General features: G+C 35.6%; 1 protein-coding gene across 1 annotated transcript in view; it reads right to left on the reverse strand.

Annotated features, from left to right (window-relative positions):
* COL14A1 (collagen type XIV alpha 1 chain) overlaps nt 1–13,104 on the reverse strand; it is a 196,094-nt gene that overhangs the window by 149,042 nt on the left and 33,948 nt on the right. The window contains 2 exon segments of the mRNA XM_015592952.1: nt 5,667–5,753; nt 10,703–10,846. Coding sequence (XP_015448438.1) covers nt 5,667–5,753; nt 10,703–10,846 — 231 coding nt within the window.

A 13,104-nucleotide genomic window follows, 5' to 3' on the forward strand; every position in this document is an offset into this window, starting at 1 on the left:
AAATTAATTTTCTTCTTCCTCAAACACATCACTAGTTTATTGAGCCAGCTGAATTTGCTGGATTTCTCAGCTTTTTTTCCACATTACAAAATTAAATGAATTAACATGACTTTTGAAAAACAGCGGTTTTATTAAATAAATCAATGAACTGAAGAGGAGACAACAGCACACGGCTCGATCTCCGTCATGTAGAAATGACTTCAACAAGTCCTTTTATTCCTGCTTGTTTCCATTTTGTCTTTTAAAATCTTATCTTTGATTTTGATGTTCTACAGTTTCACCAACATGATTCTGGGTGTGTCTATCTTTTTATTTATGCCCCTCAGAACTCTGTATGTTCTGTTTGGTCCCTTTTCAAATCTACCTATTCTCTTGTTCATAGTCTCTCATTCTTTTATTCTCTTGTTTTGAATATTTCTATGACTTTAACAAATTTTTGTTTATTTATATAGTCTTTGTGCATAATTGGAATTCATGGGACTCTGAGACTTCCATTTTCATATTACTTCTGTTTTTCAAAAGTCTGGATCACAAACTGCTCCTTGGCATTGTTTTATCTGTGGCAATCGGGAATTTGAGCTGAGCATATGTTCCTCATATGTGATTTCATGTTTGCTTTGGCCAGGCACCCTACTTTTACCAGCTCTCAGTAACTTTTATATTAATTTCTTGAAAGAAGGGACCCCAGAGCATCTGAAGAGTGCACATTTGAATACGTAATCTGAATGTGGTGCAGGCCCATGGTTATGAATTCTCGAAGAGACTTTTTCCTCCACTCAGGGCGCAGGCATGGACTAAGGGGCTGCCTTGAATTCTCCCTGTGCTGATGAAACAAGAAACTTTAATCCAGCCGAGTGTCGCTGCTGGCACACCACATCAACTGTGTAGGTAATAGCAATTATAACAATATAGGAGGAGGAGGAGGAGAAATCCTTACAGAGCATACTCTATGGGCGAGGCATCTATCTAAACCCTTTAATGCACGAATTCCAGTCCACAACCTAACCCCAATGTCCAGTTTATGACTGGACCCAATCCCTTCCCTCTCAGGATCTAGCCAGCATTAACCTACAAAACCCACCCACTCCCCTGTGCTTCAGCTGATCTTTTGACTCCCGCCTTCCCAAAATTAAAATCCCCTTCTCCAAGAGAAGGCGCAGGGAACAAGTATTAAGTCCATGCTAGACTATGTAAGTTTCATGAGGGTAGAATCCTGCCCATGATGATCACTGGGAACTGTACACAGAGAAAGAATCACCAAACCTCCTCTATGAATTTATTGTTAAATCAATAACATATAAAAATTGTTCTGTGATTAACTCATACAAACTATACATTGTAATTTTAATAGCAAATACTTGGGTAGCACTTACGATGTTCCATGCACTCCATAGATATTCACTTATTTAACCTTCATAACTAACTTTTGGGAGTTCTCATGTTTCAGGTAAAAAAAAAAAATCAGAATTGGGAGTGTCAAAACTAGAATCTTTTGAAGGCTTGTATATGAGAGTACATCCTATTTTCTTATTGGAAATACTAAAATAGACCAGCTGTCCTCAGAAAAACAATGAATTACTCAGTCCATCAAGTGATTCTGTTCCAACATATTCAAAAGCAAAGATCAGAAAACATTTTCTGAAAAGGGCAAGACAGAAAATATACGGTATCTTTTGCATCTGCTCAACTCTGCTATTGTGAAAAGTAGCTCTAAACAAAACGAAAAGGAATGAGTGTAGCAGCTGTATTTCAAGAAAACATTATTTAAGAAAACGAACAGAAGACTGGACTTGGCCTGTGGACCACAGTTTGCCAATCCCTTGAAAGAAGAACATAAGCTCATCTCATTTTTTTTCCCCTGGAAAATCAGAACATTGAGACCCTCTCCTTAGCGTCTCATTGTAGAAAATTTAAATAAGTAAATAAATATTCCGTTTTAAAAAAAAAGAGGGTCAGAGATCTTAATTGAAAAACCACCAAGAGGGGGATAAAAAAAGAATCCTATGCTACTTTTCTTATCTGTCTCAATCTTTTTCTATCAGATTCTGCATTCTTGCGCAAAACGCCAAAAATAAATGGAGAAAGCTGTTTGGACAACAAGAGAGAATATCCATTGATGCAAATAAGCCACTATTATGCTCAAAGGCAAATACCATTTTTGTTTGGGAGTTTGTTTTAGATTATTGAAGAAACATGTACAGTAGATTGAAAACAAGTAACTATTTAACTGCACAGCAACTTCTATTAAGGATCTTAGCCCTTTGCCTTTAAACTAACATTCTAAAATATGTGAAATATGCCTGATTGTAAGCTACCATTAATATAGACTCTTGTGCCAAACATTGCAGACTGCAGGAAAAACAAAGAGCAGCATAGTGGAGTGTGAATCATGGGACTACCACATCTTGGAAGAGGTGCTGTAAGGCTGGGGTAGGGAAGGCCTTTTTGTCTCCACCTCAACCTCCTGGGAACCCTAACTCTGGCCTGGAGCATCGCCATTGCTCATAACTTACTTTCTTAAGACCATCTCCCACAATGCCAGTGCTCTCGTCTTCACCGCCCCTGCACACATCTCATGGGAGCCCTCACCTAAAAGAAAAAGCCACCTTTTTGCCAAAAACCTCCTGAAAGTTTCTGCCTTAGCTGAGGTCCTGGTCACTGCAATAAACACCTTGAAACAGCCCCCACCTAACAGTGGGCTCAGGGAAGTCCCGCTCCATAAACAAGTGTTCAATGAATAAAGCAAATGAATTGCTGAATGGATGGTCCTCCTCCAGGTGTTCGTCAGTACTTATCAGAACATATGTCAACATTATTCTCACCTTTTCATTACAAAATAAAAAGAAAAATTCACCGGGAAACTATAACTTATTTTACACATACTTAGCCTCTAATTTAAAGCAAAATTGCCAAGGCTAAAAAGAGAAGTGGTGAAATCATACGTCAGAGAGAAAGATTAAAATTTTTCTCAACTCCACGTAAAATGATAAAAAAAATTGAACACATTTAAATAATATCTCAACAAATATTGTAAAAATATTCCTACCATAGTAAAATATTTGGACACCAATAATGAATATCTTGTTTAAAATATCCATATGTTTAGAAATTAAAGACTCTATTTCTAAGTAACTTGTGAATCAAAATAAAAAGCCTAGTGGAAATTAAAAACTAGTATAAGCTACATAATAAAAATACTACATATCAAAATCCATGTGATACAATTAAAGTAGTGGTTGGATATTTATAGCCTTAAAATGCATAATAGAGAAATATTAAAAATTGATGAGATAAGCATCCAATTCCAGAAGTTAGAGGGAAAAAAAAAGTAAGAAAAAAAGTAAATATAGAATATAAAAACATAAAATAGACAACAGATAGGATCAACAAGGTTGAAGATATGCACACACTACAACTGAATAAGTCAATATCTAGGTATATGATCGAAACAAATTCTGCTGCATATGCAGAAGACATAAACAAGAAAATTTATAATAGCAAAATATTAAGAACAACAAGAGTAGAAAAGTTAAATATATTGAGGTATACTCATCCAATGGAATTCTAGTTTACACACGAAGATGAATAAATTTCCTCTATATAAGTCAACATGAATAATTCAAAAAAAAAATCTAATAACATGTGGGGGAAGAAAAGTAAGTTGCAAAAGTGTGTGTGTGTGTGTGGGTGGGTATGTGTGTATGTATATATATAAAGAGAGAGATAAAATGACTATAAAATTTAAGGCATGAATGAATAATTAAAATATGGTTTCATGCATATATGTAGTAGAATGATAAAGACATTTTAGAATGTCTTTAGACATTTAGAATGATAAACACTGGATTTAGAATAATGGTAGCCCCTTAGAAGGAAAAAAAGAGAATACATAGAAATCTCCAACTGTGTTGTAATATGCTTATTTTCTTAACTGCACGAAGTTATTTACTATATTTTTATACTTTTTATATATGTGATATGTTTAATGGTAAATCATAATAATACACTTAAATATAAATATAAAATTATAAACAGGAAAATATTTCATCGTTTAAGAAAGTCACAAAACCAAGAAATCCATAAAAGTAGAGTATATTTGCCATGAATTTTTAAATATTGTATTAAAAGTCTTCATAAAGTATGAATAAACTTGCAAGGCGAATAACACATCAAAAGAGGATATTTGCAACATTATAACAATGTAATAGAAACAATTTTACTATCGAAAATGTACAGAAAATTTCTATATTCATAGAAAAGACAAAAATCACAATACGAAAATGGACCAAAGATGGAAAAAAATACAAATGACCATCAAAGATATGAAAAAAATGCTCAACCTCACTAGTAATCAAAGAAGTATAAATTAATGAGATATTACTGAAAAATATTTTTAAGTATTGAGAATTTCAATGGTTGAAAAGAATGTATGTTTTAAGGATAGATTATTGAAAACATTTGTCAATATGGTAGACTATCAAAACTGTAAAATTTGCATATCCTTTAATCTTCGATTTCACTTTTAGAAGTATGTTTTTGTAGCATGTTTATAATAGTGAAAGTTAGAAAGTATCTAAATGCTCATTGGTATAAGAAATAGTTAATAAATTATGATAATCTGTTCCTTACGATACTATCTGGCCATTAAAAGGAATGAGGTAGACTAACAATAATAGCTAACATTATTCAATGGAAGACAGTATTCTAAGTATTTTACATGTATCAACACATTTAATTCCAAAGAACTTTATTAAATAAATCTTATTATCCAACTTTTACAGATGAAGAAACAGAAACGTAGAGATTAGGATAACCAGTATAAATCACCCAAACTTAAAAGTGGCAAAGGCGGGCTTTGAATTCAAGAAGGCAAATGCAATGCTTATGCAATTTACCACTACACTATCGTGCCTTCTGTATGCACTAACATGAAAACTTCTCAAAGTGAAAAAGCAATGCACAGAACAAAAAATACAACAGGGCGGGCTGTACCTATATGTTTGCATAGTCACAGAAAAGTGACTGAAAAGGTCACATGCATAGTGTGAAAAGAAGCACTGGGATAAGCTGACAGGCGATTATATTTTAGCTAGTAGTATGTAACAATTTTTAGTTGTTAGTTTTAGATGAGGAAGGAGGGGTAGGTGGGTAGGTTACGAGACAATGCGGGACCTTAGAGGTCTTGCTAAGGATCCTGGTCCTTATCCTAAGAGCAGCAGGCAGCTATTGAAGGGGTTTTAAGGTGTGTATGGGGAGAGCATAGTGTCGCATTTATTTTGAAAAGATCGCTCTAATTTCTGGGTAGAGAACCAATCGTGATTTTACTAAAGAATACTGTATGCCAAGAAAGAAATGGGAGCTTCGCTGAGTATTGACAATAGACGTGGAAAGAAATTAACAGATTTTGTCAGTATTGCAATCGAAAATAAATTCACTGGAACTCGGCGATGTATTGAATACGGGACAGTAAGGAAGAAGGACGTGTTGACAGTTACTACGTGTGCGGATGGAAAGAGGAGGGAAATGGAGCTGAAGGAAGTTCGCACATTCGATCCATACTCTCCTGATGGGGCCAACGGCCATGTGTGTGTATATTGCCCGTGTCAGCAAAACAACTCAACACCCAAAATAAGCAAGTCAAAAAAAAAAAAAAAAAAAGACCTGACCTTCCGGTACAGACGGCTTATTCCCATCTCCTTTGTCCACCACCTTGACTCTGGGTTTTGGATCTTTTCTTTTTTCCAAATCTTTAACTGGAAGGAAAGAAGAAATATAGCAACATGTTATGTGAAAAGCTAGAAGAAAATATTCAGTGAGTTTTACTAAAACTCTTGCAAATATTGAGAGTATCAAGTAGAAATTAGCTCCGTGATAGAACCTCATCCCCCCAAAATTTGCAACTGCTATTTTTTTTTCACCCTGACATGAGAAGGTGTGGAAGACACTTAAGGAATGACTTTGATTGAGAACTCACTATGGGCAAATGTGTCAAATAAATTTAATCCTTAGAAACAGCCAGAAAACATGCATGATTGTCACACGTGACGGAGAGAAGGACCAGGAGGCAAAGTAACTAAAAAATATAAAACCAGAAAGAGTTGGCATAGGATTCAAGCCATATCTTCAGGTCTCTGGACAAGGCCTATGAGTTGGCCTCTGCTCTAGAAACATCTTAGCCACGAACACCCTCATTTAAAGTTGGTCTATATGCAATAAGTGGAGAACCCCATTATATTTTCCTTTTGAGCTTAAAAAAATGTTTCACTACTGATAAATAGTAGTATGTCTTTGTCACTTTCATTATGAAATATTCAGAAACCTGGAATGCCCCCTGACCCTTTAATTCACTCATACCAATATACTCCATTTTACTTTCCACTGCTTAAAATGCCACAGCAGCGTTCTTCCTACTGTTCAGTACTTTAGGTTGTTTGAGTCAGTTGAGACCACCGCCAACTGGCAATGGTTTCTGCACAAATAAAATGCCCTGTGAAAAGGCAGAAGTGATCCTGTGGTAAGACATTTTATTTCATTGTTGTATTCATTTCATAGAAATAAGCAAATTTCTTGGAAGGTGGGCTATGCAGGGGAAGCAATGATTTCCTCTGAAGCATCCTGCCTTCTCTAAGATATTGTTTCATTAATCTTGTCTTTTTTTTTTTCCTCCTGTTCATCTTCTTTCTATTGCCTTCCATTCCTTTGCTAAAAGTGTTTGAGATTTGCCATCGGCCCGGGTCATGTTGCTCTAGTTCTGTATTCTTTTTCTTAGAAACTTTCCTTGGCTTTCTGGTGCCTAGAAATTAAATTCCAAGATTAAAAATAAAAATAAGAAGATGTGTTGATCCTGCTATTCCCACCAAACTAATTTTCTAAATCCATTGTTGTAGGCCTCATTCTCTGACTTCTTTATAAGACTTGGCCACTTTAGAACACCCCTTTCTTTATTTTTTTTAAGTTAATTTATTTTTTATCAAAGTATAGCTGACATACAATATTATATTAGTTTCAGGAATATGACATAGTGATTCAACACTTATACACCTTACACTGTGATCACCGCAATAAGCTTAGTAACCATCTGTCACCATACAAAGTTATTACAATATTATTGACGATATTCTCTATGTTGTACGTTACATCCCTGCGACTTATTTATTTTATAACTTGAAGTTTGTATCTCTTATTCCCCTTCAAAGACAGTTTTTACCCTCCCCCTACTCCCCTTCCTTCTAGAAACCACCAGTTTGTTCTCTGTATCTATGAGTCTGCTTCTGTTTTATTGTTTGTTCATTTATTTTGTTTTTTTAAGAGTCTACACATAAATGAAATTATACGGTATTTGTTCTACTCTCTCCGACTTATTTCAGCAAGCGTTATGTACTCTAGATCCACTCATGTTGTTGCGAATGGCAAGATTTCACTCTTTTATGGCTGAGTAATATTCCATTGTGTGTACGTGTGTGTATCACATCTTCCTTATCCATTCATCTATCAGTGGACACTTAGGTTGCTTCCGTATCCTGGCTATTATAAATAATGCTGCGATGAACACAGGGGTGCACATATCTTTTCAAATTAGTATTTTCGTTTTCTTCACATAAGTACCCAGATGCGTAACTGCTGGGTCATACAGAACACCCCCTTCTTTAACTTCTTTTATTTCTCAGGTTTTATAAAGGCGTTATCCTGGGTTTTCTTGTATTCCTCTGACCCCTCCTTTACAGTATTATTGCTGGGGTTCTATTTCTGCTTCCATTCCTGAAATATGATCATATATTAAAGATGCCTTGCATCTCTGTATGTCCCACCTATAATTTTATCATACCACAATTTTAATTCTCACCCTTCCATGAATAGTTTTCAAATTTACATCTTCAATCCTACCCACATATAAGCTATGGCCTCAAATGCTTACATTCTGTAAAAAAAAAAAGTCTGCAACTTTAATATGAGGAAAATTGTGCTGAGCCATGCTAAAAGCAGAACTAGAACTGAGAAAGAACAATTACAGAGACTCAAGGAAATTTTACTGGACATTTGAGCAAGATTTTGCAGACAGAAATTCACAAAATGTTATTCCAAAGAGGAAAATCGTGGCTGAAAAGAAAGTTTGCCAAAATACCACCATAGATCAGTCTACAAATGAACAAGAAAAAAATAACAGTCACCTTAAATTGGACCACTAGGTCGCATATATGATATAATATGTATGTCACCTCCAGCTGCTGTCTCCCTCACACAGGGGGCAAAATCAGTTAGAAGACAGACTATCACAAGCAAAATGGCATTCATTATAACCACAATAGCTATCACGTCGCTACTATGTGCTGAAGTGAGCTAATCCATGCAATAATAGGCACATATCATCAACCCCATTTGCAGATGAGTAACCTAAGACTGGATGTAGTTGAGTTGCTTGGCCAAATACACACACCAGACTCGGAATCCTATCTAGCAGATCATACAAACCCTTTCTGTCTTCAAAATCCAAAGACTGTTTCTTATGCTTCCCTGCGTATCAGAAAATGGCCTTATGAAGAATTCGAATCCCTACACAATTAGAAACTTATATCCAATTTTGTGTGGATCATTTTTCTGGAATCAACCATGAAAGTTTTCCAGGGAAGGGAGAGCAGGCTTTAGCTCCATCTCACATGGAGCAAAAATATAACTGAAATGCGAAATGGTAAAGGAAGCCACCCAAACAAAGTTACTTTCATTTCATTCTTACAAACTGTTTTTAGGAAGAACTAATCCCTCTATCCTGCCAATAAAAATAACGTAGCTAAAAAAAAAAATAGATGTTTATATACAATTTATCCAACCAACCAGTTAGACTGTTGCACTAAGACTGTTTCAGCAGAGCTAAGGAATCTGAAAACAATGGAATGTCCTTTTAAGTGTTTCGAGTCAAGAGCTGTAGGCAAAGCTTTTAAAAGCCACCTGTGTTCCTAAGCTGCTCAGTCCGGTGGAGTATGTGAAATCATCAATCGCAATACCTTTAGACTATTGTAAAATGAATCGTTTCTCCTTGCCCCTTTTACTTCTCACAAACTTTAAAAAAAGTTATTTTACTTATTCATGTAGGAATGTTAGCAGAGGCCAGAAACTGAAGCACAGTGCCAATAAAATGAGACAGAAGGCTGATTTATACTGAAAATAACATTAAAAACCTTTTCCTGAGCTTCCAGACAATGCAGATCTCAAAAGAATGCAACATTTAAAACATCTGTATGTCCTGCTGACAGGTAAATTTACCAAATGTGTTTGCTGGGAAGTTTCAAGAGGTAGCAGGTTAACAAAGTTTGTTTGTTTGTTTTCAAATCACAAGATAATGTCTCATAAAACATTACTTTGAAGGGGAAGAAAAAAAAGGGGAAAGGAAAGATAGAAAATCTAGATAGGACAGTGCTGCATACACAGTTCTAGAACCCACAGCCTCCCAGATTTGTGGATTAATCCTAGTGGCAGGATTTAGAAAGCTATTGCTACTTGAAATGATGCGTAGGTTTTGCTTTGAAATAATATGGGGGGTGAGGGGGCGGGATAATAGATGAAAGAAGACTGGCCATGAATGGCTAATTATTGAGTTGAGTGACAGATAAACTTTGGGGTTCATTGTACTATTGTGCTGATTTTTTTAATTATGTTCAAAATTGTCAAGTTGAGTGGGTTTTTTTTAAGAGTTTATCTTCACAGTGAGGTAACACAGAAAGGTAAGCAGGGCAGGCTTCTTTTGTTTGCATTCATGATACACAAAACTCCATCGCCCTCCACATTTGAAAAGCCACTTCCAGGAAGAAGGAGTTGCTGTATAATCTCTGGTCACTAGAATACAAATTCAATAGGTGCCTAGAATAGGACCTGAAATTTAGTAGTCATGCAATATATATTTTTAAAATTTTTTAAAAAATGAATGAATGAAGAAATGAATGAATATCTCTTGAGAGGCAGAAGGATGAGGGCCTGTGTAAACAACTTTTAAACTCAATAGAAATAAATGCTGTCTAAAGGAACCATGCACACAGGAACTGGTCTGCCTCGGAGCTTTCTCTCCGGCTTAGAATGTCTCTGCATGCCCCAACCTTTCTCTGTCTTCCCAACTTGCTGTTTGAAAACTGGCTCAAATATGAAGCCATCCTCCATCCATTACGGGGCGGAGACAGCACCTACCTTGCCAGAGTCCTGAATGTATCTCGCTCGCTAATACTCGCCATGCTGAATACGTTCACAAATCTGTTTGCCATGGGACCTGGCATGTAATAATAAATAAGCTGATAATAAATGTCAACTATGAATTACTGAAAAGAGTTAAATTCCATGTTGTATAGGTTGGTCTTGTGGAGGCTAGACTGACAGGAATACTGGAGAGGAAGTGCATTCAGTTATTCGTTAAGTATTTACTGAGCACCTACTATGTGCTAGGTAGATGAGATGTCTGGGTAAGGTTCAAGGGACCATATCAGGAGGAGTATTTGAAAACTAAAACTTAAAGGCTAAAAGGAGTGCAGTGAAATGAGTTAAAAGAGGGGCAGATGAGGATTAGTGATAAACAAGAACTCATGGGAGATTGTATTAGATTTCTTTTAAGATCTTTTCCAATTTAAACAATTTGGAACTTTATTATAATATTTATCACAGACTCAAACCCGGAGCTAGGACAGGGTCCCAGGATGGCACTTTAAGACTTGCAGATACGTACTTCTGAATTGACCTTGGGCTGGCTTGCTTTCTTTGTCTTTATTGTATGCAATAATTTGAACCGTGTAGTTTTGCTCTGGCATCAGACCTTGAATAATTGCTTTAGTTGCAGTGTTCTGGAGATTCAATTGATTGGTTTTTCCACCTACAATGAAATAGAAAGATAAATCAGTTCTAAGAACTAGGTTAACTGTGTACATTAAGAAATTTTATTAACCAGAAATCACTTTTAAGGGGTGAAGACATTTAAAAATACATATTATGGTAGGTATGTGCATAGTACTTAATTGTAATATACTTTTTGTTCTCATTCTTCAGTTGTACTCTTTGCATTAGACAACCTAAACAGCTGTCTAGATTAGATAAAAAACATTTACAAACATATTTCATCATAACACACCATCGCTTTTATGCACTAGAGAAAACCACTGTACCAGATTAGAAGACAGTAAACCCTCAACATCAGATATAATCTTCAAGGGAAGAATTCCACTTAAAAGTCAAGGGAAAGATATGGGCAGACCGAATGTATTTATCTATGCCGGAATTTTTTTCTATGGCCTTTCCAAAGTGAATCAAAGAATCCTTGAAGCATTAGCAATTTAATTATCTTAAATTGGAGCATCACTGGCTCAGGATGTTGAAGGAACCACTCACTCATTACCTGGCTACTTGAAAGTTAGTTTGGTTCATGAAAAGATTTCAAATCCCCATTATCTCACCATCAGATTAGACTGACATCTAAGGCTTTCTTGAAAATGCTGTTGATTAAATATTCAATCTTTTTTACAAAATTCCAAGTATACCTTTCTTCTCCAATTTCTGGTGGTGATTACTATGTCCGAGAAAAGGGAAATTAATTTAAAACTTCTGCCCCTAAAGCAGTAACTGCAGAAAGGATCTGAAATTTGCTGAATTAATAAAAAATTACACAGATTACAATATATTTTAGTCATATTCTAATAATATTAATCACGCTATGTCTAAAATATGATTCTACCATCATCCATGCCGCCTGCTACTAGAAGCCAGAACTGAGCCTTTCTCTTGCCAAAACCCATTTCCTTAAATGCATTTGTATCCAAGATGTTAAATCTGGTTTCACAAACTTCCATCATTTAAAACTCATCTATAACAAAGAGCACCAACTGAATCTTTCATGTGTGTTTTGCAAAAAAAAAATTTCTTTTCTTTATAAACTTTGCATTGGAATCCCTCTCTAAGAGGCATAGGGTGTATTATTTTAAAGGCTTTGAGAATCCTGCAATTGAAAAGCTTTAAACTCTCTTTATAACAACACTTCTCAAATTTATTTGACCATTAAATCATTTGGTTGTATAATATCTTTTAGCATCCTGCAGAATACCATGAAATATGCTTTGGAAGAGATTGGTATAAATAATACTTGGAACATACCTCATAATGCTAACATGTCTACAAATATTTTGTGTCTAGATGTACTTATCACTCTTTCTATTTACTCCATTTATTTTATGTTCGATCAAGTACATACCGGTGTCAAGACTGTCTTACTGGCTTGGGCCACTGCAGGAAAGACCTAGGGTCACTGGAGAAAATATACCCAGTATTCATGAAGAAATAAACTGCGCTCATCCTCAATTTTTATTTTGTCACTGGAGGTATGTAAGCAAGAGTTGGAGATCTTCTTTTTGGGTGTGCTATGGCAGAGGGGATTGAAGGGTCAGGCTGAGGTTTGGTTCCAAGGCCACCCAAGTCATTTTTAGGATTCCATGATTTCTCAATGGCACCTGCTAGGGGTACTTAAGAGTTCGGTATTATTAGCGATTAATAAGGAAAAGTTAAAAAACACCGATGACCTGAAGAGAACCAAACTACCTTTGAAGATCAAACATGGGGAATTCTCAGAGGTACCACATATTAGAAATTTATATTTTGACCTTTAGAGTCATAATAATGTTCAACTCTTAAATTTCCCAGGATGGCTTATTTCAGAAAACAAACTATTTTTAAAAGTCAAAGTTATTTCAAAATTGGGCCATGTTCCAAAATGAAAACTCTGAACTAAAACAGAGTTTGAAAATAAAATATTGCTTTCCACAAGTGAGTCACTTCTGCAGGCCAACATGGGAAAAGTCGGCATCTGGTAGCATTAAACCAGAAGTCCTTCTAAAGAGCCTATGCACAATACTTGTTAATAAAATAAGGTTCCTTCCTAATAACCAAGCGAGAAGCAAGGTGTTTCATCTACTTATTTTGAGATTTTAAGTCTGCTATTAGGTAAGAGGCCCACACCTAGAGCATCTGTCTGCCTCATTATATGAGTTGGGGAAAGGTCTCCAATCGAAAGGAGAACCATCTTTATCCCCAATAATGAGAAAAAAAATTATGTTTATATAGATATACATATATTATACAAATATA

Source organism: Pteropus alecto, unplaced genomic scaffold, assembly GCF_000325575.1.
Source record: "Pteropus alecto unplaced genomic scaffold, ASM32557v1 scaffold164, whole genome shotgun sequence".
Taxonomy (NCBI): domain Eukaryota; kingdom Metazoa; phylum Chordata; class Mammalia; order Chiroptera; family Pteropodidae; genus Pteropus; species Pteropus alecto.